Below are 26800 nucleotides of genomic sequence, written 5' to 3'. Positions count from 1 at the left end.
CAAGGTGACTGCGGTCTTTCCATAAACAGCACAGGGACATTTTTGAAACAACAGATTCACTCCTTAAATAATGATTTCATTTCCTCATAACCAAACTTGTATCACATTTCAAATAAACTCTCTGATCACCATCTTCTATCTCCAAACTCTTTTACTTTATATGTCTTCATTGTTATTTGTATACTTTTCTTAATAAACAATCTGTCTTTATTGTGTACTAATTTATTATGTATTGTGTCTTCCTTAGCTTTTCTGTACCACTGCAACCACGTTTTGATTTATTTCAGATTTCCAATCCCTGACCTTTCACACTGTCTCTTATACTTTCTTTGCCTTCTCTTTCCTTCCATGCCCAGATTGGTTCCATAATCTACTAAAACAATTGCCCCTTTGCAAAGGCCCTCAAAACATGCCTTGGTCTCCCTCCACTGAATGCAAAAGCCAGAACCCCAATCCATGTTGAACCTAACTTCTTTGCAACTCAGAAGCAATTGACCTCTGTTTGGAAAAAACACCAATCACATAATTGACTGACTGCTTTAACTTTAATGTATGATCTTCAAGCTTAAACAGGACTTACCATTGTCTGGTAATCCTACGTTTTGCTGGTAGAGTTGGTCTTTTCATCGGAGACAACTGGATCATATCTTCTGCTTTCCTACCCCTCACTGCAGCCCCACCTGGCTGGTGATCTTCCTTCACATCTCACTGAGAAAACAGAAAGCTGAATTAGTTACCTGAGGCTGCTATGATGGTTAATACTGAGTGTCAGCTTGACTGGATTGACGGATGCAAAGTATTGATCCTGGGTGTGTCTGTGAGGGTGTTGCCAAAGGAGATTAACATTTGAGTCAGTGGGCTGGGAAAGGCAGACCCACCCTTAATCTAGTGGGCACCATCTAATCAGCTGTCAGGGAATATAAAGCAGGCAGAAAAAACGTGAAGAGGCAAGACTGGCCTAGCCTCCCAGCCTACATCTTTCTCCTGTGCTGGATGCTTCCTGCCCTCAAGCATCGGACTCCAAGTTCTTCAGTTTTGGGACTCAAACTGGCTGTCCTTGCTCCTCAAGCTTGCAGACAGCCTATTGTGGGAACTTGTGACTTTTATATATAATATTTATATATATAATATAAAAGTATTAGCTTTTATATATAATACTTTTATTAAGTATTAACATATATATAACTAGAACTGTCCCTCTAGAGAACTGTGACCAATACAGCTGCTGTAACAAATTCCCATACACTGGGCTTGAAACAACAGACATTGATTCTCTCACAGTTCTGTGGGCCAGAAGTCCAAAATCAAGGTGTCAGCAGGGCCATTCTTCCTCTGAAATCTCCAGGGAAGAATCCTTCCTCGCCTCTGCCAGCTTCTGGTGACTGCCATTGATCAGTCATGTTCCTTGATTTGTATGCATCGTTCCAATCTCTGCCTCTGTTGTCACCTGGCCTTCATCCTTTGTGCCTGTCTCTGTGCTCAAATTTCCTTCTTCTTCTAAGGCACCCATCATTGGATTAGGGTTCACCCTAATACACGATGACCTCACCTTAACTTGATTACACCTGCAAAGACTCCACTTACAAATAAGGTCACATTCATAGATTCTGGATGGACATGAATTTTGGGTGGAGGAATTTTGGGAGGAACACTAACCAAATATAAAGGCCTTCCCTCATCTTACCAAGGCTAGATACAAACCTACTGACAAATGCTACACCCTTCCTTTCTGTCTTACCTGAGTTATGAAAAACACAGGTCCTTGCCAACAGGAGGGCAGGTCCTTGTCCCTATCAACATGAATCCCCCAATTTATGGGCAGTATGTTCCCTCTTTGTTGCTGCAGTTACCTCCTCACCTAACGTCAACAATGTCCCCACTAGATCATTTCCAGCAGAATGAAACTATGCATTAAGGCAAAAGATAGGCTGGGTACAATGACTCACACTTGTAATCTCAGCACTTTGGGAGGTTGAGGCAGACAGATTACCTGAGGTCAGGAGTTCGAGACCAGCCTGGCCAACATGGCAGGTCACTGGATTATAGTATTGCCCTTCTATATCCTTGCTGATCTTTTGTCTAGTTTTTTATTCATTATTGAAAGTAGATATTAAAGCCTCCAACTATTATTGTTGAATTGTCTATTTCTTCTTTCAGTTCTGTCAGTTTTTGCTTCATGTATTTTGGGACTCTGTTGTTAAGTGCATATAATTTATATTTATTATGAATTTTTGGTAGACTGATTCTTTGATCATTATAAAACCTCCTTTATCTCCAGTAAGAATTTTTATCTTATGTCTATTTTGTCTGATATTAGTATAAGCACTCCGGCCCTCTTTTGGTTACCATTTGTATGGCATATTTTTTCCATCCTTTTACTTTCTTTCTTTTTTTTTTTAATTAATTATACTTTAAGTTCTAGGGTACATGTGCACAACATGCAGGTTTGTTACATATGAATACATGTTCCATGTTGGTGTGCTGCACCCATTAACTCGTCATTTACATTAGGTATATCTCCTAATGCTATCCCTCCCCCCTGCCCCCACCCCATGACAGGCCCTGGTGTGTGATGTTCCCCTTCCTGTGTCCAAGTGTTCTCATTGTTCAATTCCCACCTATGAGTGAGAACATGTGGCATTTGGTTTTCTGTTCTTGCGATAGTTTGCTGAGAATGATGGTTTCCAGCTGCATCCATATCCCTACAAAGGACATGAACACATCCTTTTTTATGGCTGCATAGTATTCCATGGTGTGTATGTGCCATGTTTTCTTAATCCAGTCTGTCATTGATGGACATTTGGGTTGCTTCCAAATCTTTGCTATTGTGAATAGTGCCACAATAAACATATGTGTGCATGTGTCTTTATAGCAGTATGATTTATAATCCTTAGGGTATATACCCAGTAATGGGTTGGCTGGGTCAAATGGTATTTCTAGTTCTAGATCCTTGAGGAATCACCACACTGTCTTTCACAATGGTTGAAAGAGTTTGCAGTCCCAACAACAGTGTAAAAGTGTTCCTATTTCTCCACATCCTCTCCAGCATCTGTTGTTTCCTGACTTTTTAATGATCGCCATTCTAACTGGTGTGAGATGGTATCTCATTGTGGTTTTGATTTGCATTTCTCTGATGACCAGTGATGATGAGCATTTTTTCATGTGTCTGTTGGCTGCATAAATGTCTTCTTTTGAGAAGTGTCTGTTCATATCCTTTGCCCAGTTTTTCATGGGGTTGTTTTTCTCTTGTAAATTTGTTTGAGTTCTTTGTAGGTTCTGGATATTAGCCCTTTGTCAGATGAGTGGATTGCAAAAATTTTCTCCCATTCTGTAGGTTGCCTGTTCACTCTGATAGTAGTTTCTTTTGCTGTGCAGAAGCTCTTTAGTTTAGTTTATCAATTTCGGCTTTTGTTGCCATTGCTTTTGGTGTTTTAGTCAGGAAGTCCTTGCCCATGCCTATGTCCTGAATGGTATTGCCTAGGTTTTCTTCTAGGGTTTTTATGGTTTTAGGTCTAACATTTAAGTCTCTAATCCATCTTGAATTAATTTTTGTATAAGGTATAAAGAAGCGATCCAGTTTCAGCTTTCTATATATGGCTAGCGAATTTTCCCCAGCACCATTTATTAAATAGGGAATCCTTTCCCCGTTTCTTGTGTTTGTCAGGTTTGTCAAAGATCAGATGGTTGTAGATGTGTGGTATTATTTCTGAGGGCTCTGTTCTGTTCCATTGGTCTATATCTCTGTTTTGGTACCAGTATCATGGTGTTTTGGTTACTGTAGCCCTTGTAGTATAGTTTGAAGTCAGGTAGCATGATGCCTCCAGCTTTGTTCTTTTGTCTTAGGAATGTCTTGGCAATGTGGGCTCTTTTTTGGTTCCATGTGAACTTTAAAGTAGTTTTTTTCCAATTCTGTGAAGAAAGTCATTGGTAGCTTGATGGGGATGGCATTGAATCTATAAATTACTTTGGGCAGTACGGCCATTTTCACAATATTGATTCTTCCTATCCAAAAGCATGGAATGTTCTTCCATTTGTTTGTGTCTTCTTTTATTTCATTGAGCAGTGGTTTGTAGTTCTCCTTGAAGAGGTCCTTCACATTCCTTGTAAGTTGGATTCCTAGGTATTTTATTCTCTTTGAAGCAATTGTGAATGGGAGTTCACTCATGATTTGGCTCTGTGCTTGTCTGTTATTGGTGTGTAAGAATGCTTGTGATTTTTGCACATTGATTTTTTATCCTGAGACTTTGCTGAAGTTGCTTATCAGCTTAAGGAGATTTTGGGCTGAGACCACGGGGTTTTCTAAATATACAATCATGTCATCTGCAAACACGGACAATTTGACTTCCGCTTTTCCTAGTTGAATACCCTTTGTTTCTTTCTCTTGCCTGATTGCCCTGGCCAGAACTTCCAACACTATGTTGAATAGGAGTGGTGAGAGAGGGCATCCCTGTCTTGTGCCAGTTCAAAGGGAACACTTCCAGTTTTTGCACATTTGGTGTGATATTGGCTGTGGGTCTGTCATAAATAGCTCTTATTATTTTGAGATACGTTCCATCAATACCGAATTTATAGAGAGTTTTTAGCATGAAGGGCTGTTGAATTTTGTGAAAGGCCTTTTCTGCATCTATTGAGATAATCATGTGGTTTTTGTCTTTGGTTCTGTTTATATGATGGATTACATTTATTGATTTGCATATGTCAAACCAGCCTTGCATCCCAGGGATGAAGCCCACTTGATCATGGTGGATAATTTTTTGATGTACCGCTGGATTTGGTTTGCCAGTATTTTATTGAGGATTTTTGCATCCATGTTCATCAGGGATATTGGTCTAAAATTCTCTTTTTTTGTTGTGTCTCTGTCAGGCTTTGGTGTCAGGATGATGTTGGCCTCGTAATATGAGTTAGGGAGGATTCCCTCTTTTTTCTATTGATTGGAATAGTTTCACAAGGAATGGTAGCAGCTCCTCTTTGTACCTCTGGTAGAATTTGGCTGTGAATCCGTCTGGTCCTGGACTTTTTTTGGTTGGTCGGCTATTAATTATTGCCTCAATTTCAGAGCCTGCTATTGGTCCATTCAGGGATTCAACTTCTTCCGGTTTAGTCTTGGGAGAGTGTATGTGTCCAGGAATTTATCCATTTCTTCTAGGTTTTCTAGTTTATTTGCGTAGAGGTGTTTATAGTATTCTCTGATGGTGGTTTGTATTTCTGTGGGGTTGGTGGCAATATCCCCTTTATCATTTTTTATTGCGTCTATTTGATTCTTCTCTCTTTTTTTCTTTATTAGTCTTGCCAGTGGTCTATCAATTTTGTTGATCTTTTCAAAAAACCAGCTCCTGGATTCATTGATTTTTTGAAGGGTTTTTTTGTGTCCCTATCTCCTTCAGTTCTGCTCTGATCTTAGTTATTTCTTGCCTTCTGCTAGCTTTTGAATGTGTTTGCTCTTGCTTCTCTAGTTCTTTTAATTGTGATGTTAGGGTGTCAATTTTAGATCTTTCCTGCTTTCTCTTGTGGGCATTAAGTGCCATAAATTTCCCTCTACACACTGCTTTAAATGTGTCCCAGAGATTCTGGTATGTTATTATCTTTGTTCTCTTTAGTTTCAAAGAACATTTCTGCCTTCATTTTGTTATGTATCCCGTAGTCATTCAGGAGCAGGTTGTTCAGTTTCCATGTAGTTGAGCGGTTCTGAGTGAGTTTCTTAGTTCTGAGTTCTAGTTTGATTGCACTTGCTGTCTGAAAGACAGTTTGTTATAATTTCTGTTCTTTTACATTTGCTGGGGAATGCTTTACTTCCAACTATATGGTCAATTTTAGAATAAGTGTGATGTGGTGCTGAGAAGAATGTATATTCTATTGATTTGGGGTAGAGAGTTCTATAGATGTCTATTAGGTCTGCTTGGTGCAGAATTTGTTCAAGTCCTGGATATCCTTGTTAACTTTCTGTCTTGTTGATCTAATGTTGAAGTGGGGGTGTTAAAGTCTCCCATTATTATTATTATTTTATTTTTTATTTTTTTTATTTTTTTTTGAGACGGAGTCTAGCTCTGTCGCCCAGGCTGGAGTGCAGTGGCCAGATCTCAGCTCACTGCAAGCTCCGCCTCCTGGGTTTACGCCATTCTCCTGGCTCAGCCTCCCGAGTAGCTGGGACTACAGGCGCCTGCCACCTCGCCCGGCTAGTTTTTTGTATTTTTTAGTAGAGACAGGGTTTCACCGTGTTAACCAGGATGGTCTCGATCTGCTGACCTTGTGATCCGCCCGTCTCGGCCTCCCAAAGTGCTAGGATTACAGGCTTGAGCCACCGCGCCCGGCCAAAGTCTCCCATTATTATTGTGTGGGAGTCTAAGTCTCTTTGTAAGTCTCTAAGGACTTGCTTTATGAATCTGGGTGCTCCTGTATTGGGTGCATATATATTTAGGATACTTAGCTCTTCTTGTTGAATTTATCCCTTTACCATTATGTAATGGCCTTGTCTCTTTTGATCTTTGTTGGTTTAAAGTCTGTTTTATCAGAGAGTAGGATTGCAACCCCTGCCTTTTTTTTTTTGTTTGTTTTCCATTTGCTTGGTAGATCTGCCTCCATCCCTTTATTTTGAGCCTATGTGTGTCTCTGCATGTGAGATGGGTCTCCTGAATACAGCACACTGATGGGTCTTGACTCTATCCAATTTGCCAGTCTATGTCTTTTAATTGGAGGATTTAGGACATTTACATTTAAGGTTAATATTGTTATGTGTGAATTTGATCCTGTCATTATGATGTCAGCTGGTTATTTTGCTCATTAGTTGATGCAGTTCCTTCCTAGCATCAATGGTCTTTACATTTTGGCATGTTTTTGCAGTTGCTGGTACTGGTTGTTCCTTTCCATGTTTAGTGCTTCCTGCAGGAACTCTTGTAGGGCAGGCCTGGTAGTGACAAAATCTCTCAGCATTTGCTTGTCTGTAAAGGATTTTATTTCTCCTTCACTTATGAAACTTAGTTTGGTTGGATATGAAATTCTGGGTTGAAAAATCTTTTCTTTAAGAATGTTGAATATTGGCTCCCACTCTCTTCTGGCTTATAGAGTTTCTGCCAAGAGATCCGCTATTAGTCTGATGGGCTTCCCTTTGCGGTTAATCTGACCTTTCTCTCTGGCTGCCCTTAACTTTTTTCCTTCATTTCAACTTTGGAGAATCTGACAATTATGGGTCTTGGAGTTGATCTTCTCGAGGAGTATCTTTGTGGCATTCTCTGTATTTCCTGAGTTTGAATGTTGGTCTGCCTTGCTAGGTTGGGGAAGTTCTCCTTGATAATATCCTGAAGAGTGTTTTCCAACTTTGTTCCATTCTCCCCATCACTATCAGGTACACCAATCAGATGTAGATTTGGTCTTTTCACATAGTCCCATAGTTTTGGAAGGCTTTGTTCGTTCCTTTTTACTCTTTTTTCTCTAAACTTCTCTTCTCACTTTATTTCTTTCATTTGATCTTCAATTGCTGATACCCTTTCTTCCAGTTGATCACATTGGTTACTGATACTTGTGCATTTGTCACGTAGTTCTCGTGCCATGGTTTTCAGCTCTATGAGGTCATTTAAGGACTTCTCTACATTAGTTATTCTAGTTAGCCATTCATCTAATCTTTTTTCAAGGCTTTTAGCTTCTTTGCGATGGGTTTGAACATCCTCCTTTAGCTTGGAGAAGTTTGATCGTCTGAAGCCTTCTTCTCTCAACTTGTCAGAGTCATTCTCCATCCAGCTTTCTTCTGTTGCTGGCGAGGAGCTGCATTCCTTTGGAGGGGGAGAGGTGCTCTGATTTTTAGAATTTTCAGCTTTTCTGCTGTTTTTTCCCCATCTTTGTGGTTTTACCTACCTTTGGTCTTTGATGATAGTGACGTACAGATGGTGTTTTGGTGTGGATGTCCTTTCTGTTTGTTAGTTTTCCTTCTGAGAGTCAGGTTCCTCAGCTGCAGGTCTGTTGGAGTTTGCTGGAGGTCCACTCCAGAGCCTGTTTGCCTGGGTATCAGCAGTGGAGGCTGCAGAAGAGTGAATATTGCAGAACAGCAAATGTTGCTGCCTGATCGTTCCTCTGGAAGCTTTGTCTCAGAGGGGTACCCGGCCGTGTGAGGTGTCAGTCTGCCCCTACTGAGGGGTGCCTCCCAGTTAGGCTACTTGGTGGTCAGGGACCCACTTAAGGAGGCAGTCTGTCCATTCTCAGATCTCAAACTCCATGCTGGGAAAACCACTACTCTCTTCAAAGCTGTCAGTCAGGGACATTTAAATCTGCAGAGGTTTCTGTTACCTTTCGTTTAGCTATGCCCTGTCCCCAGAGGTGGAATCTATAGAGGCAGGCAGGCCTCCTTGAGCTGCGGTAGGCTCCACCCTGTTCGAGTTTCTCAGCCGCTTTGTTTACCTTCTCAAGCCTCAGCAATGGTGGGCGTCCCTCCCCCAGCCTTGCTTCCACCTTGCAGTTAGATCTCAGGCTGCTGTGCTAGCAATGAGGGAGGCCCCGTGGGCACAGGACCCTCTGAGCCAGGCACAGGATATAATCTCCTGGTGTGCTGTTTGCTAAGACCCTTGGAAAAGTGCAGTATTAGGGTGGGAGTGACCCGATTTTTCAGGTGCTGTGTGTCATGGTTTCCCTTGGCTAGGAAAAGGAATTCCCTTACCTTTTGTGCTTCCCAGGTGAGGCGATGCCTCGCCCTGCTTCAGCTCTTGCTCGGTGGGCTGCACCCACTGTCCGACATGCCCCAGTGAGATGAACCCGGTACCTTAGTTGGAAATGCAGAAATCACCTGTCTTCTGTGTCGCTCACACTGGGAGCTGTAGCCTGGAGCTGTTCCTATTTGGCCATCTTGGAACTGCCTCACACTAGCTCTTACTTTCAATCTATTTGTCTTTGAATCCAAAATGTATCTTTTGAATGCAGCATATAGTTAGATCATGTTTTCTATTTTTGTTGTTTGTTTTGGTCCATTATGCCCATCTCTATTTTTTAATTGGAAGGCTTAATCCATTTACATTTAATGTAATTACTAATAAGGTAGGATTTGTCTGCCATTTTTCTATTTTTTCTATGTCTTTTGTCTTTTTTTGTTTTTCAACTCCTCTAGTACTGCCTTCTTTTGTATTATATAGATATTTGCCAGTGTGCCATTTAAATTATCTTATCATTTCTTTTTTTCTTTTCTTTTTTATTGAGATGGAGTCTAACTCTGTTGCCCAGGCAGGAGTGCAGTGACACGATCTTGGCTCACTGTAACCTCCACCTCCTGGGTTCAAGCAATTCTCCTGCCTCAGCCTCCTGAGTAGTTGGGATTACAGGTGCCTGCCACCACACCTGGCTAATTGTTTTGTATTTTTAGTAGAGATGGGGTTTCACCATGTTGGCCAGGCTGTTCTCGAACTCCTGACCTCAGGTGATCCATCTGCCTCGGCCTCCCAAAATGCAGGGATTACAGGCGTGAGCCACCGTGCCTGGCCTCATTTATTTTATTGGTTATTGGTTGCACTAGGAATTACCAACAACATCTTAATTTATAAAAATCCAGTTTTGATTAATACCAATTTCCACAGTATATAAAAACTGCTTCTCTGTGGCTTCACTTTCCTTCCCCATTTCCTTCTGCCATTATTGTCACAAATTACATCTTCAAAACATTGTCCATCAACTTATATTTGTAATTACTGCATTATGTATTTGTCTTAAATCAGATGAGGGCGGTTACAAACAAAAAATACATTTATACTGTCTTTTTCATTTACCTATGTAGTTACCTTTACTGGTGCTTTTCTTTCTTCATGAGAATTCCAGTTACTGTTTAGTGTCTTTTACTTTCAGCCCCAAAGACTCTCTTTAGTGTTTCTCCTTGCTAGCAACTAACAGCCTCAGCTTTTGTTTGTCTGGCACATTATTTGAAATGTCCAATTTTCAACTAAAAATTATGTAACTTGCAAAGAAACTAGAGAGTAAGACCCATACAAAGGAAATAAGAGCAATCAATAAAAACTGTTCCTAAGAAAACCCAGATGTTGAACTAATTTCTCCTTCATTTCTTTTCTTTTCTTTCTTTTTTTTTTTGAGATGAAGTCTCACTCTTGTCCTCCTGAGTAGCTGGGATTACAGGCGCCTGCCACCAGGCCCAGCTAATTTTTGTATTTTTGGTAGACATGGGTTTCACCATGTTGGCCAGGCTGATCTCAAACTCCTGACCTCGTGATCCACCCACCTCAGCCTCCCAAAGTGCTGGGACTACAGGTGTGAGCCACCATGCCTGGCCTTCTCCTTCATTTCTGAAAGACAGTTTTGCTGGATATAAAATTCTTGGTTGATTCTTTTCACATTTTGAATACATCATCACACTACCTTCCACATGCATGTATGGTTTTTGATGAGAAGTTAACTGTTAATTTTACTGATGATTCCTTGCACATGATGAGTTGCTACTTTCTTGCTGCTTTCAAGATTCTCTTTGTCTTTCAAAAGTTTGATTATGATGTATCTAGGTGTAGATCTATTTCAGTTTTTCCTACTTGGAATTCATTAAGTAAGCTTCTTGGATGTGTAGATTAATGTTTTTCATCAAATTTGAGAAATTTTAGCCAAAAATTTTTCAAATATTCTTTCTTTCCTTTCTCTGTCTTCTCCTTCTAAAACTTCCATTATGTGTTGTTGGTATATCTGATGGTGTCCCACAGTTCTCTGAGGCTCTTTTCATTCTTCTTTTTCCTTTCTGTTCCACAGACCAGATAATCTCAATTGATCTATCTTCAAGTTTGCTGATTTTTTTTGTTTTGCATGCTCAAATCTGCTGCTGAACCCTTCTAGTGAATTTTTCATTTCAGTTATTGTACTTTTTGGCTCCAGAACATTTATTGGTTCCTTATTATAATTTCTCTGTCTTTATTAATATTCTGTTTGGCGAGGCATCATTCTCACCCTTTCTTTTACATTTTTAGAGATGGTTTCCTTTAGCTCTTTGAACATATCAAAAATAGCTGATTTACACTCTTTGTCTACAAAGTTCAACTTTTTCTTAGGAACAGTTTTTATTGATTGCTCTTATTTCCTTTGCATGGGTCTTACTTTCTAGTTTCTTTGCAAGTTATGTAATTTTTAGTTGAAAATTGGACATTTCAAACAATGTGCCAACTCTCTAGTCAGATACTCCTCTTTCCTCAGGGTTTGATTGTGCTTATTTTAGTATTAGGTTGGTGCAAAAGTAATTGCGGTTTGCACCAACCTAATAGTTGCTGTTTAGTAACTTTTTTGAACTAATTTTGTAAAGTGTGTATCTTCATTGTTTGTGACTATTGAAGTCTCTACTTGGTCAACTAATGATTAGATGGAGATTTCCTTAAACACCTGGAACCAATATGTCTCCTAGTCTTTGCCAAGGGGCTCTGTATGCACTTTGGGGCATGTCTCCAATTTTCATTAGGCAGTTTTCAACTCTGCATAGCTTTTATTTCCTGCTAGCACAGAGCCTCAGTGTCAGCTAGTAGTGAGAGGTAAGGATCTTCCCAGGTGTTAACAGAGCATGTGCACAGACCTACGCACGCACATGGCCTTCTAAATTCCTAAAAATATACTGGAGCTTTTCAAAGCCCTTATGGACATCTCATCCTTCAACGTTTCCTTTTACATTTCTTGGTTAGTCTATTGTTTGCCTCTACTGTTGCCTATTGCCTCAGCCAGTCACGATGTTAAAATATTTGACAAATAACTCCCTCTTCAGGTGGAAAAACCTTTAGGACTGAGCTAGTTCCAATGAGGTTGAATAAAGACAAGCCTTTCTGGGTTTTTTTCCAGGGACCCACTAGATAGGTCAAATAATGACTCTTCTTTGGGAATGAGACTTTGAAGTAGCTCCATCCCTGTCTCCTCCCTCTGGTACAGGTACTAGGAATGTGGGCTGTAAGTTTTCAAGGCTGCCATGGAACTAGAGATGGTGGAGCGGTGGCGGGGGTGGGCGATAGGACTAGGGTAAATTAAAATACTATAAAGATTGCTGTTCTTACTGAGAGTTTGCTGTTTTTCTTGACTAAATGCTAGATGGGTTGCTACAAGCCTTTGACTAATATCCAGGGCTCTAAGAAAGTTGATTCTGACAATTTTTATCAGTTCTTTCATTGCTTCCTTTATGGAAAGGCAAACTTTCTGGGGTCCTTAATCCACCATTTTCACTGACATCACCCTTCCTTTTTAAAAAATGTTATTTTATTGCAAAACAATATGGAAACTACAACTAAATTAACTTTTTTTTGAGATGGAGTCTTGCTGTGTTGCCCAGGCTGGAGTGCAATGGTGCACTCTTGGCTCACTGCGACCTCCACCTCCCTGGTTCAAACAACTCTCCTGCCTCAGCCTCCCGGGTAGCTGGGATTACAGGCACATGCCATCACACCTGGCTAATTTTTATATTTTTAGTAGAGATGGGGTTCACCATGTTGGCCAGGCTGGTCTTGAACTCCTGACCTCAAGTGATCCACCCACCTCGGCCTCCCAAAGTGCTGGTATTACAGGTGTGAGCCACCGCACTCGGCCTAACATTTTAAATTAAAAATTAACATTTTAGGCTGGGTATGGTGGCTTACTGTAATCCCAGTGCTTTAGGAATCTGAGGTGGGAGGACTGCTTGGGGCCAGGAGTTCAAGACCAGCCTGGGCAACATATGAGACAGTGTCTCTAAACAAATGTAAAAATTATCTGGGCATGGTGGCACGTGCCTCTAGGCCCAGCTACTTGGGAGGCTAAGGTGGGAGGTTCGCTTGAGCCCAGAAGTTCCAGGTTGTAGTGAGCTATGATTATATCGTTATACTACAGCCTGGGTGACAGACCAAGACCCTGTCTCTAAAACAATAACAACAAAAACAAAATTAACATTTTATACAATGAAAACATTAAAATCACAATTAAAATCAAAGAGAAAACCCCTCATTCCATTTCTAATTAAATTCATTTTCATTCGTCCATGTTACTATCTAGTCTTTATCCATACACTTTTTTTTATTTACATTTTTGTAGTAATACTACAGGTAAGATTTTCTTTCTTTTTTTTTTTTAAAGATGGAGTCTCGCTCTGTTGCCCAGGCTGGAGTGCAGTGGCATGATCTCGGCTCACTACAACCTCCACCTCCCGGATTCAAGCGATTCTTCTGCCTCAGCCTCCCGAATAGCTGGGATTACAGGCGCCCGCCACCACACCTGGCTAATTTTTACATTTTTAGTAGAGACAGGGTTTCACCACGTTGGCCAGGCTGGTCTCAAACTACTGACCTCAAGTGATCCGCCCGCCTTGACCTCCCAAAATGCTGGGATTACAGGCGTGAGCCACTGCGCCTGTCCTATAGTTAAGGTTTTTATATTCATTTTTAGTGAATGTTATACCATAAGTACTCTTCCCCCATAATCCTTCTGCCTCTCATCTTCCCTTTTCCATTTTCCTAGTACCTCCTACTGCCTCCTCTCAACCACCCTTGCGTGTTTCTTCATCTTTCCCCGTGCTTATTAAAAAATGTCCTGTCACACACACACACAGGCTTCTCTTTGTTATTAGACATTTAAAAAATTAATTCTTGATCATTCAACTTGATTTAGACATTACTGTACAGACATCTTTTCTCGTTTAACACCACATCATGGCTGTCTGTCCCTCTAGATCCACACAGGGAGATTTAACACATGCTTAAAGTCTTCATAATAGTCTTTAAAGATTAGCCACACTGTTCCCACTTAACCCTACCTCCCAGGTAGGGTTCCCCCAGTAACACTTTCACACATAACTTATTTACTGTTCCTTTTACTTCTGGAAGATTCCGAGAGGAAAGATCGCTGGGTCAAAGGTCACGTGCGTTTTCAATTTTAATAGCTATTCCTGGATTACTTTCCCAAAGGGTTCTAACAACTCGCATTGCTCTCAACACGTGTGAGAGGGTCCTTTGCTCTGACAGGTCTTCTGAAATACTTGCTCAATCGTTACTTAGCAGGGGATTGTAACGGATTTTTTTCTTTTTCTCTTTTGAGACGGAGTCTAGCTCTGTCGCCCAGGCTGGAGTGCAGTGGCGCGATCTCGGCTCACGGATTTGTTTTTTTAAAGAACATACCCTTTTATATTTAAATGAAGGAACTCATTGATGCACCGAGGCGAAAGGAACATTTAATTAAGCCTGTCTTCCTCTGCGGAGTGATCGCTTTTGTCACTTGTTCGAGGGGTGGGGGCTCCCGTCAGTTGTCCCTGTTTCTGTGAGACGTCTACCGAAGCCCTGGCTTGGCTTTAACCTGGCTTGGCTTTAACCGCTGAGCGGCTTCAACCGGCGGCGTCCAGCTGGCTCCGCCAGCGCTGCCGCCGCCCTCGAGGCTCTCTGACTGAAGGCGCTCGGAGCATCGCGAAATTAGGGGCTCCTGGTCCCTCAAACATCCAAAGAAGCCATTTTCAGGGCCTAGGGACTGGCCCCCCGCGAGCCGCCACAGCCCCCGCCCGCGAGCCGGGCCGAACGCCCGAACTCACGAGCTCCCGAGCTCCCGTCGGGCGGCGGCCTCACAGCTGGGGGCCCTGAGGCGGAAGGCGCAGCCGCTCAGCTGCGGGCCGGGGGCGTGGCGAGGGCGCACAGGTTCTGTTTTTCGCCGGCCCGGGGCCGCTTTCGGTTTCGTTTCCCGCCGGCGCCTCCACTCTGCGAGAGCCGCCCGCCAGCCAGCGTCCGCCGCCGTCCGCGTCGAGCCATACGCGGTCCGACGGGCGCAGGCACAGCGGCCATGGCCCAGGCCGGCGTCGTCGGTGAGGTGACCCAGGTGCTGTGCGCGGCCGGGGGCGCCCTGGAGCTGCCCGAGCTGCGGCGCCGCTTGCGGATGGGCTTGAGTGCCGACGCGCTGGAGCGGCTGCTGCGGCAGCGTGGCCGCTTCGTGGTGGCGGTGCGGGCGGGCGGCGCCGCCGCGGCCCAGGAGCGCGTGGTGCTGGCCGCGTCGCCGCTGCGCCTGTGCCGCGCGCACCAGGGCTCGAAGCCGGGCTGCGTGGGGCTCTGCGCGCAGCTGCACCTCTGCAAGTTCATGGTCTATGGCGCCTGCAAGTTTCTGAGAGCCGGGTAAGGCGCCGCACCGGGAGCGACGGCCGGCAGAGGCCCCGCGCACCCACAAGCACTTCCAGCCCGCTTGGGAGTCCTACTTGAAGTTTGAGCATACAATTCGGTGGCTCTGCCCTGGCCTCGCCCCGTCATACACTAAAGGGAGCGTTTATTGAGCACCTGCTGAGTATCTGGCACAGTGCGAGGGACTCGGGGTCGAGTGGGGTCCTCTAGACGCCTGGGGAGAGAGATTGATTTACATAGAGCGCGGTAGTGCTGGGTGGGAACACCCGGGTGTGGCCGTGTGGGGTAGGGAGGTAGGGAGGCGGTGGCCTAGGGGAGCTCCACGACGCCGCGGGTCCCCCCTTGCCAGCTTTGAGAGCAGACAATGAAGGTTTTCTCTGCCCAGCAGCTGGAAGAGATCTTTAAACCCCGTTCAACCCTATTTATCTGTTTACAAACTGGAAAATGCAAGCTCCCTGCCATCGCCCACAGGTCCTGGGGCACTGGTCCCTGCCCACTCGGTACCCTTCTGTGCCTGGAACACCCCCCCCCCACCCAGCCTGGGTATTTCTGGGAGCCTGAGCATTTCTGGGAGCCTTTGCTCTGCCTGGAGTGCCCTTCCTGCTCTTGGTTGGCCCTGTTTGTTAATCCTTCAGGCCTGAATCTAAAGATCACATCCCATTTGAGGGCTTTTCCTCCCCTTACTCTTGGTCACAGGGAACTGTTTATTTTCCTCATGGCACCCACTTGCCAATAGAATGGAAACTCCCTGAGGGCAGAGGCCTTAGCTGTCTCCCCAGCACTTAGCGTCCATGTTCTGTGCATAGCACGTGGTCAGTGGGATGTGTGGAAGGGATTGCTGAGGTTTATGTCTAAGAATTTGGGCCTCACCCTGAAGGTGATGGGGCGGGTAAAATGGCAGGAGAGAGCAACCATCAGGTTTGCATTTTAGGAAGTCTTAGGTAGTGGTGTGGGTGCCAGTTTAAGGGAGGATGTTGTGGGGAACCACTGGGAAGCTAGTCATGTAGGATAATTCCTTCCTCCCCTGCTCCCTCCTTTCTTGCTTGCTCCCTGGTGTGTGTGTGTCTGTCTGTCTTAATAGAGTAGATATTTCTTGCTCATGTCAGGCCCAGCAGTGAGCATGGGGTGGGGGGCCTTAATCCATACAGTCATTCAGGGATCCAGGCTGACTGACCTCTGCTCTGTGCCCCTCAGCACATGGCTCTTGAGGCCAGCCTAGGTATCCAGTTCCAGGGGGCTGATGGAAAGGGGGTTGCATGGGAGGTTTTTGTGGGCCAGGTCTAGAAGTGGTGGATTTCCTTTCACCCACATCCCATTGACTGGAAGCTGTCTGGTGACCCTGTCTAGATGCAGGGTGGCTGGGAAAGGTAGTCTCTAGGAAGCAGCTGTCTGGAAGTATCCAGATTAGAACTTTCCAAGGGCTATGTGTGAGAAATTTGGGAGAGGTGAGTTGGTGATGGTGTGGTGAGAGGATATCAGGTGACAACTCTTCAGTCTCTGTTCCTACTGTGGCATGGGTGTTGTTCAGTGAGAGAGCAAGAGAGGGTTTTAGTTTGGAAACATGCCCAGGAGGCAGCTATTCAGGTCAGAAGCTTCATAGGAAGGTCAGGGCCCCAGTGTGCTGGGCTGGTTTGGGAGATACTGGGTGGTGTATGTTGTGGCTGCAGCCCCAGGAGTGGATTAGATCTGAGGTAGAGTCTGAAGCCTGAAAAGAGGCTGAGGGTGGAACTCTGGGGAAATCAGCCTTCAGGGATGAGGCAGTCCAGGGGAGGGCAGGGAACAGCCCACTAGGAAGAAGGCACACAGCAAATAGTGGCTGGATGGAGCCACTCTTGGGGGTAACTGCTGGATCTGTTTAATGTTCATATTTGGTAAAATAAAGATGGCAGCCCTGTTCTTAAGCTAGTTACCAAAATGTGGCTTCAGGTCTGACTTGTCTCAGAAATCTGGAGTGTGATATTTACTGGCTCAGATGACCTTGAGTTTTCTTCTTTCTTCAGTTTTTTCTTTTCCTTGTGGTTTACACAGGTGAGTTTCTTGAACCTTCCATTTCTGACTCACTTTAGGGAGAGTAGGTGTGGTTGGCTGCACTTCTCTGCTTCCCCTGTGACTCTGCTTGTCTTCCTGAACCGCAGGGTCAGTTCTTTTAGAAATAGGTCATCAGTCCTGCTGCAGAGCTGGTACGGAGTCCTGGGTCCCTGGCTCTTGGTCCTCTGCTCAGGGGGCAGTGAGCCTGGTGATCTAGGGCACAGTCCCAAGATCCAGCCCATCTTGTTTCAATCTGGGCACTGCTCCTTGCTAGCTGGTGGCTTTGGGCAAGTGACTTTACCTCCAGGTCTCAGTTCCCTCATCTGCAAAGTGGAGTTAATGATATTACTCCCCTCAAAGGCTGGTTGAGGACTGAATGAGTTAACTCATAAAACATTTTGGCAATCCCCGATACTTGGCAGTTGCTCAATAGATTTTAGTAGTCGTTGTCATTGTCATCATCAGTCATCATTACACTTATTAGATATATTTGGCTCTGGCAGCACCAAATTGTTTGCCTCTTTTCTGGAATGTTCTTCCTTTCTCCTCTTGCTGTCTCCTCCTCAGCCTTTAAGTATTCCACTCAGACTTTATGCCATCCAGCGTGCTCCCCTGATTTCTTCCCCAGTTCTCTCCCAGCCCAGACTGGCTCAGGTGCCCTTCCGCTCTGCGCTGACGGATCCTGACCACAGCTGACATTGCACTTGCCACTCCATATCAGAGTCCCCTCTATGTCTGTCACCTCCACTAGATGAGGGAAAGAGAGCAGGCAAGGATGACTTCTGGGTTTTTGGTCTGTGCAGTGGGAGAGGAAAGTTGCCCTTTACTGAGCTGGGGGATTCCGTAAAAGGTGCAGGTTTGGGGTGGATCGGGGTTTGGCATTCTCCTGAGATGTGACATAGGAGGCATGGCAGTGCCGGAGTCAAACAAATGCTTTTGGCCTGACTCTTCTGGGTCCTGGTGACTCAGACAGTCATTTAAAGGTTTATCTTTGGGTTCTCAGGGCATGGTGCCAGTGTCTGGCTCACCCTGGTGCTTATCAGATGCTTGTGGATGGAAAGAATGGAGGAAGAGAGCAAAAAAAAGAACTGGGTTCAGGGCTGTGTGTGTGTTTATATGCCTGCATGCATGCACGTATGTAACCTGTAATGATAAGATGCCGTGCTTGTTGAGTCAGCCTGTGGTTAACTGCTTACTGACTGACTGCTGTGCAGCAACTCCTCTTTGTCATTCTCATCAAATGCTTGCTCAGAGGTGCTGTCCTGGGCCTCAGACCTTACAAGGCTCCATCTCCTCTTTGGTAAATTGTTGTTGTCGTATAGACATGCTGGTTTTTCTTTTCTCTTTTTTCTTTTCTTTCTTTTTCTTTTTTTTTTTTTTTGAGACAGAGTCTTGCTCTTGTTGCCCAGGCTGGAGTGCAATGCTGTGATCTTGGCTCACCACAGCCTCCACCTCCTGGGTTCAAGCGATTCTCCTGCCTTAGCCTCCTGAGTAGCTGGGATTACAGGCATGCACCACCTCGCCCAGCTAATTTTGTATTTTTAGTAGAGACAGGATTTCTCCATATTGGTTAGGCTGGTCGTCTTGAACTCCCGACCTTAAGTGATCCACCCACCTCAGCCTCCCAGAGCACTGGGATTACAGGCGTGAGCCATCGCGTCCAGCCTACATGCTGGTCTGGTGCTTGTAAACACTATCAGGAAGTGTTTCTGAAAAATTGTCATGAAGACTGATTTTAGCAGCTTTCAGTTTGCCAGCACTGCCATAACAAAGTCCTAGGAGGCTTAAACAACAGAAATCGATTTTCTCACAGTTCTTGAGGCTAGAAGTCTGAGATAAGGTGGCAGGGTTGATTTCTTCTGAGGCCCCTCTCCTTGGCTTGTAGATGGCCACCTTCTCACCATGTCCTCACATGGTCTTCCCTCTGTGTGTGTCTGTGCCCCAGTCTCTTCTTATAAGGACAGTAGTTATGTGGGATTGGGGCTCACCCTATTGACCTCTTTTTAACTTAATTACCTCTTTAAAGACCTGCTTTCCAAATAGAGCCATATCCTGAGGTCCTGGGAGTTAGGACGCCAACATAGGAATTTTGAGGAGACTCAATTCAACATATAACACCAGCTCTCCTTCTTTGCAGGAAGAACTGTAGGAATAGTCACAGCTTGACAACCGAACATAACCTGAGTGTGCTGAGAACTCATGGCGTTGACCACCTGAGCTATAACGAGCTATGCCAACTGTTGTTTCAGAACGACCCCTGGCTTTTGCCAGAAGTGAGTGCCAGGGGAAGTCTGGGTTTCACAGCTCCCTGGGGATGTTCCTGTATCTTGGGAAATGTAATGATTGTGAGTGGAATGGGTGGGCCCTTGGGGGTCTCTAGTCTGGTTCCCACATGCAGAAATTTGGGATGTGAAGCAGAAGGAGCAGTTGATTGAAGTTCAAGGGTCAGCTTTGCCAACAACCCAGTTCCACAAACGTATGTGCCAGATGCCATGGATAGCTGTGTGACTAGGGCTGATTCTTTAACTTCTCTGAGCCTCTCAGTGTGCTCCATTGAGAAATGAAAGGGTGGTATTTGGCCTTCTCTAAGATGCTTTAAGCCCTCAGAGCCTCTTTGACTTTGAATTGTAGAATAGAGAACTCAGAGAAAACTGGGGCCTGGGGAAGGGAGAATTGATGAGTCAGTGGGGGAAGAGTATAGGTAGATTGTAGCAGTCCTTAGGATGTAGCCATTTGATTTGCATCGTCTCATGTGAAAGGAGCAGCTATAGTCACTTTGAAGTTCTTGGATTTTCCCAGTGGAGGGGCTGCTTCTGTGCAGTCTCCTTTCCACTTGGTTCCCATTTTAGCCAAGGGCATTTGTTAGCAGCCATCATCTAGAGTGAGGGATGTTGTAGCTGTGTTCTGTGTGGAGGATGGAATCACAGCTTGGGAAGCCCCTGTCTCACCAGTGGACTGGCCACTGGGAAGATGGTGTTGTGTGAGACCTTCCTGAACTGGTGGTTTTTTCCCTGTCTGTCAACAGATTTGCCAACATTACAACAAAGGAGATGGACCCCATGGCTCTTGTGCCTTTCAAAAACAGTGCATCAAGCTCCATATCTGCCAGTATTTTTTACAGGGGGAATGCAAGTTTGGCAAGAGCTGTAAGAGATCCCATGATTTCTCTAATTCTGAGAATCTGGAAAAATTGGAGAAGTTGGGTATGAGCTCAGACCTGGTGAGCAGGCTGCCTTCCATTTATAGAAATGCACATGATATCAAGAATAAGAGCTCTGCCCCCAGCAGAGTGCCTCCTCCTTTTGTCCCACAGGGGACTTCTGGTAAGGCTGGTGGGAAGGTAAGGCTGGTGGGGAGTGGTAAGGCTGGTGGGGAGCATGGGAGGTCCTGGACTGGGGGCTCCCGGATTCCAGCTAGCCATTACATGGAGCGTGTGACTTTGGGCAAGTCTGGTGCTGCTTTTAGTAAAATGGAGTTGATGATGCTTTCCTAACAAGGCCGGGGGTGCAGGGGTGAAATCATAGACATGATCAAGCAAGCCATCCTAGACAAATGTGAATTGGTATTGATGGTGAGTGAATTCTGAATGGGCCTAGTCTGCACTGAAATGGGAGACTTGGCTCCTCCCCCTGTGCAGTCACCCCTCTCTTCACGCCCACGAGAGCATGTCCTTCAGGAAGGAACCCAAAGTTAGGAATGCTGTGCTGACAGCTCTGGGGAGCATGCCTTGTGTTGTATTCTGATTTTACAAAATGAGTGAAAGAAGCATACCTTAATTACGGCATTGGCTGTATTCCTGCCATGAATAAGTAGCGTTTTTGAGTCATTGTAAATTTGTCTGCTTTGTTCTCTGCTCATCTCCAGCACCTAGACAGTGCCTGGCCCACAGTAGGTACTCTGATGTTTGTTGAATGAATGAGTGTGCTAGGATGCTTATTTTTTAAAAAACACTGTCAGGTTTAGTGACAGGCAAATTTCGAGCAGAAATTTTTATTTAATAAGCATTTCTTGAGTACCTGTTGTTGGGCAGATGAATAATGTGATCTGTCAGGGAGATTATGATACACTGGCATCCGGTGGATTTCACAGTATCAGCTGTTGGCTGGCCGTTCTGTTATCCACTCTTTGATTCAGCACCTTTGTGTGCTTGCCACATGCTGGGCACTGTCTTGGGCGATGGTTATTCCTTGGCGAAGCTGAGACATGCCTCCCCTCAGAGCAGAATCCAACCCGCTCAGTTAGCTGTAGTGGTGGCTACAGTTTTAACAGAACGCTTCCTAGAATGTCAGTTGCATGCCAGGACTACCTGCAAACAAATGCACCACTCTAATTGTACTTGACTTTTATATTTAAAAGTTATCCATTGTATTTGTTTTTTCTTTACATTGTCGTCAGTTATGTTTTCTTAGTTTCTTTCAGTTGTAGGAAGCCTAGAAGTAGACAGGTTTTGTATTAAATAGATCTTTAAGAGTATCTTAAAGCCTTGAATACAGTTGGATTACAGCCTTGTCAGAAAGGGAGGAGGGATCCACTGCCCAGTGATACCAGCTTCAAGGGCAGTCACCATCATGGGGAGAGAGGGAGATGACCTCCGGGGTCCCATAGACCTGGATTTCGAGTGAAGTATCTCAGGGGCTTATAAAAAGAAAAGGGAAGATGAATAACAAAATGACAGGTGACACTAAATAGGGATTGCAAATTAATTTTATGTGTTCATTTGGGGGTAGCTGGGTGAGAGTAAATGTCACAGGTAAAGACTCATTGGCATGATGCTAGTAAAGATAAACTAGAAAGGATTTATGTGCCCTTTTTATATTAAGATCCTGATAATTAACCTAAAATTTATTAAAGGGGCTTCTTTTTGAAATGTGGACTTTGTTTTTATTACTCTTTTTTTATTACTTTTTTTATTAGTACCCAGTTCTGATAGTTCATTAATGAATATTTGCTATATAGCCTCAAATCTAGTTTATAAAAAGTAGCCCTGTTTGCCCTCAGGGGTCATCAACCTTAGGCATAGAAGGAATTGTAAGATGCCTCAACATGTAAGACGGTGGTTCTCCCCTTATTACAAAAGTGTCCCAAGTCCCACCCCTGGAGGTTCTGATTGAGTCTGGGGCGAAGTCAGTCTAGGGCAGAGTCAGGCACTTGTGTTTTTAAATGGGTCTTGTAGTGAATTGGGTGGACAGCGAGAGTTGAGAAAGGAGTCCCTTCATGGAGTCCTGGATCTGGCAAGCAGCTGTGTGGCCTCAGGCTGCCAGCCTGTCACTAAAAAGTAGAGGACCCACATGTGTAGGAGCACTTTCACCCCAAACATGATAGGGCTCTGTGAGCTTGCCTTGCCCACTTTTGTGCAGAGAGCTGAATGAATCCTCTTTAACTCTCCTTTGTACCCCTTGTCAGAAGCTGACATATCTTTGTGGTGTTTCTTTGCAGAAAGAAAAGACAGTTCAGGTTCTGTGTCCCCAAACACTCTTAGCCAGGAGGAGGGTGATCAGATCTGTCTGTACCATATCCGGAAAAGTTGTAGCTTTCAAGGTAAGTTGGAGGAGGCTCCTTCATCCCCCTTGTGGGAGGGGTAACTGCTTGTTATTCCCAGAGCTGTGCTCTGAAGATACCCCCTACCAAACCTCTACCCCATCCAGAGAGGATCAGGGCTTGGCACTTTGGCCAAACCAATTCTGAAGGTATTTTGTTGGGGAGTTGAAGATGGTAGCAATTCTTTGAGCTTTTAGAAATTAAATGTGGATCATTTTTGGGAACATAACTGGTTCATGCACCAAATGAGTGTCAAGTATTGAGACTTGGTCAGCTTAACATGAAGTCACAGACCTGCACAGGACAGGGAACTGCTCAGCCTGGTGGGAACAAAGATAAGGGTAATGACAGGCTGAGAGCTCCCTTCGAAACTGGAAAGGACTTCACTGCGAAGGAACACTTGTGTTAGCTCTTGGAGGATGAGTAGTTGTTTAAATTGGGGGTTTCTTCTGTATTGATCCAGTGAGCAATCCAGTGATCCCTCTTTTATCAGAAGCAGCAATTCTGGTGTGCATGTGTGTGTCTGATTTTCACTAAACCTTTGTTTTCTTCTTAAATGCTGTCCTGGGCTTTGACTGAAGAAAGGTTTGTTCTCAAATTTGGTGACTCCCCTTGACAACCACCAAAACTTCTTGGTTCATTTTCAGTTTTTAAAAACTACCCAAGCAATTCATGAATAGTTTCACTCTGTAAAACAGTTCAGTAATACAGAGTGAAGCATGAAGTTCTCCATCATCTTTGCCCAAAGGTAAACACTTCCTGTGTGGTTGTGATATTTGTTTTACCTATTTTTAAGCAGATAGGAGCATGTGATAATGTTGTTATTCAACCTGCATCTTAACATTGTATCTTGGAGATTTTTTTCCATGCCAGTATGTGAAAGTCCACCTCATTTTAAAAACAAGTGTGTAGTATTTGATTATAATGATGTGCCATTGTGCATTCAAGTACATATATGTGAGTATTTCCATAGATAGATTCTGGGGAATGGAATGATAGGTCAAAGAATATGAGCTATATATATATATATATATGTGTATTCTGAAAGCAATATTATTGAGCTATAGTTTACACAAGATAAAGTGTACCCATTTTAAATGTATAGTTCTGAGTTTTGGTAAGTATATATGCTCACGTAACCATGTCTACCATCAAGTTCTAGAACCCCCTCCAAAAACATTGTTTTGTGCCCCTTTATAATTAATCCTCACCCCCTAGTTTGTCACCCCCAGGAAATCCCTGATCAACTTTTTGTCGCTATAGATTAGATTTGCCTTTTCTAGAATTTCACATAAATGGAATCATACAGTGTATTATCTTGTGCCTCGCTTCTCTCATTAGTATGTTTTTGAGAGTCATGCTGGCATATCGATCATTTGTTTCTTTTTGTTGCGCAGTAGTATTCCATTGCATGATTGAATGCAATTTGTTTATCCGTTCATATGTTGATGAACATTTGGGTTGTTGCCAGTTTTTGGCTTTTACAAATACAACTTCTTTTTTTTTTTTTTTTTTTTTTTTTGAGACGGAGTCTTGCTCTGTCACCCAGGCTGGAGTGCAGTGGCCAGATCTCGGCTCACTGCAAGCTCCGCCTCCCAGGTTCACGCCATTCTCCTGCCTCAGCCTCCCGAGTAGCTGGGACTACAGGCACCCGCCACCTCGCCCGGCTAGTTTTTTGTAATTTTTAGAAGAGACGGGGTTTCACCGTGTTAGCCAGGATGGTCTCGATCTCCTGACCTCGTGATCCGCCCGTCTCGGCCTCCCAAAGTGCTGGGATTACAGGCTTGAGCCACCGCGCCCAGCCTACAAATACAACTTCTATAAATATTTACGTGTAAGTTTTCATGTGGATATATGTTTCCATTTCTCTTGGGTAAAGACCTAGACATAGTTACTGGGTTATGTCATGTGATTGACTTTGTGAGAAACTGCCAAACTGTCTTCCAAAATAGATAATGATATTTTATGTTCCCACCAGCAACGTATGAGAGTTTCAGTTACTGTATATTCTTGCTAACACTTGGCATTGTCTTCTAAATTTTAGCCATTCTAATCAGTGAGTGATGATGTTTCATGGTTTTAATTTGCATTTCCCTGATGATTAATGATGTTTAACTTTTATTTACATGTACTTTTGGGGCATTTGTACATTTTCTGTGAAGTATCTACTCAAATCTTTTGCCTATTTTTTATATAACAGCTTTACGCGCACACACACACACACACACACACACACACACGGGGTCTTCAGAAAGTTCATGGAAAATGCATATTATGAAAAAATTAAGGATGGAGTTCAAAACTTTTGCACCAAAATAAATTCATACTAACTTGTAATAACATATCTGAACAGGATCTAGTTTGAGGCACTAAGAAGGATAAGACATCAGTTTGGAAAGAGCCCCTATCAAAGCAACATCAATTTTGCTGCAGTTGAAGTAAGAACAAATATCAAATTTATGGTGACTCTTGGGTGGCAGAATGACAAAATCATTGATGCTTTGCAAAAAAGTTTATGAAGACAATGTCCCAAAGAAATCAGTTTATAAATGAGTAAGTCAGTTTAAGAAGGGATGAGAGAATGTTAAAGATGGAGCTATCCCCATCAATTTGTGAGGGAAAAATTAATGTTGTTTGTTCCTTAATTGAAGACCAGTGATTAACAGCACAAATAGTAGCTGACACCAGACATCTTGATTAGTTCAGTTTATACAATATGCCAGAAAAATTAAAAATTAAATTTGAGCAAACTTTCCACTCTATGGGTGCGAAAACCATTCTGCCTGGGTCAGCTACAGACAAGAGCAGAACTTTTTTGAATGGAAATTTTAAACAAGTGGGATCAAGATCCTGAAGCATTTCTTTGAAGAGTTGTAACAGGAGATTGGAACATGGCTTTACCAGTAGGATCCTGAAGACAAAGCAATGGCTCCTAAAAGGGGAAAGTGGCCCAGTCACAGCAGAAGTGGTCAGGAGCAGAAGTCACAGCAACAGTTTTCTGGGTGGCTCAAGACATTTTGCTTGTTGGCTTTCTAGAGGGCCAGAGAGCAATACCATCTGCTTATTATGAGAGTGTTTTGAGAAAGCCAAAGCTTTAGCAGAAAAATGCCCGGAAAGCTTCACCAGAGGGTCCTTCTCCACCACCACAAAGCTCCTGCTCATTCCTCATCAGTCAAGGGCAATTTTGCAAGAGTTTCAATGGGAAATCTGTAGGCATCCACCTTATAGTCCTGATTTGGCTCTTTCGGACTTCTTTTTGTTTTCTAATCTTAAAAAATCTTTAGGCCGGACATGGTGGCTCATGCTTGTAATCTCAGCACTTCAAGAGGCCGAGGCAGGTGGATCACTTGAGGTCAGGAGTTTGAGACCAGCCTGGCGAACATGGTGAAACCCCATCTCTACTAAAAATACAAAAATTAGCCGGGCGTGGTGGCACATACCTGTAATCCCAGCTACTTGGGAGGATGAGGCAGGAGAGTCACTTGAACCTGGGAGGTGGAGGTTGTGGTGAGCCGAGACCATGCCACTGCACTCTAGCCTGGGCAACAAGAGCGAAACTCTGTCTAAAAAAAAAAAAAAAAAAAAAATCTTTAAAGGGCACCCATTTTTGTCTTCAGTTAATAATGTAAAAAAAAGACTGGATTGACATGGTTAAATTCCTGGGACCCTCAGTTCTTTATGGGTGGACGAAATGGCTGGTATCATCTTTTACAAAAGTGTCCTGAACTTGCTGGAACTTATCTTGAGAAATAAAGTTTATATTTTTTATCTTTTAATTCCAGTTTCCATGAACTTTTTGAAGTCCACTTATATATGTAATATTAACACAGAATTGGGCAGCCATCATCATAGGCAATATGAAAACGTTTTCAACACCCCCAGAGTAACCCCGTTTTCATTAGCAGTCAGCCACCATTCTTCCCTCCCTCCAGCTCCTGATGACTACAGATGAAGGTTCCATCTCTATAGATTTGCTTGAGTATTTCATATAAATGGAATCATACAGTATTGGTCTTTTGTGACTCTTATACCCATTTTTATTGGGTTGTTTGATCTCTTATTATTGAGTTGTGTTTTGTATGTGATTTATACTGAAGATATATCCTCCCAGTCTTTCATGTTTATTTCCTTTATAGTATATTTTGAAGAACAGGTATTTTAATAGTGATGTCCAGATA

The 26800-nt window shown here is 43.7% G+C and overlaps 1 protein-coding gene across 1 annotated transcript in view; it reads left to right on the top strand.

Moving 5' to 3' along the window:
- The first annotated feature begins 13884 nt into the window (after window positions 1-13884).
- PARP12 (poly(ADP-ribose) polymerase family member 12) overlaps window positions 13885-26800 on the top strand; it is a 40118-nt gene continuing 27202 nt past the window's right edge. Inside the window, exons 1-4 of the mRNA XM_015135044.3 lie at window positions 13885-15053; window positions 19222-19357; window positions 20110-20407; window positions 22521-22622. Of these exons, the coding sequence (XP_014990530.1) occupies window positions 14728-15053; window positions 19222-19357; window positions 20110-20407; window positions 22521-22622 (862 nt within the window). The 5' untranslated portion in view covers window positions 13885-14727. The remainder of the gene's footprint in view (window positions 15054-19221; window positions 19358-20109; window positions 20408-22520; window positions 22623-26800) is intronic.

Source organism: Macaca mulatta, chromosome 3, assembly GCF_049350105.2.
Source record: "Macaca mulatta isolate MMU2019108-1 chromosome 3, T2T-MMU8v2.0, whole genome shotgun sequence".
NCBI lineage: Eukaryota > Metazoa > Chordata > Mammalia > Primates > Cercopithecidae > Macaca > Macaca mulatta.
This window is presented reverse-complemented; position numbering and strand designations above follow the sequence as displayed.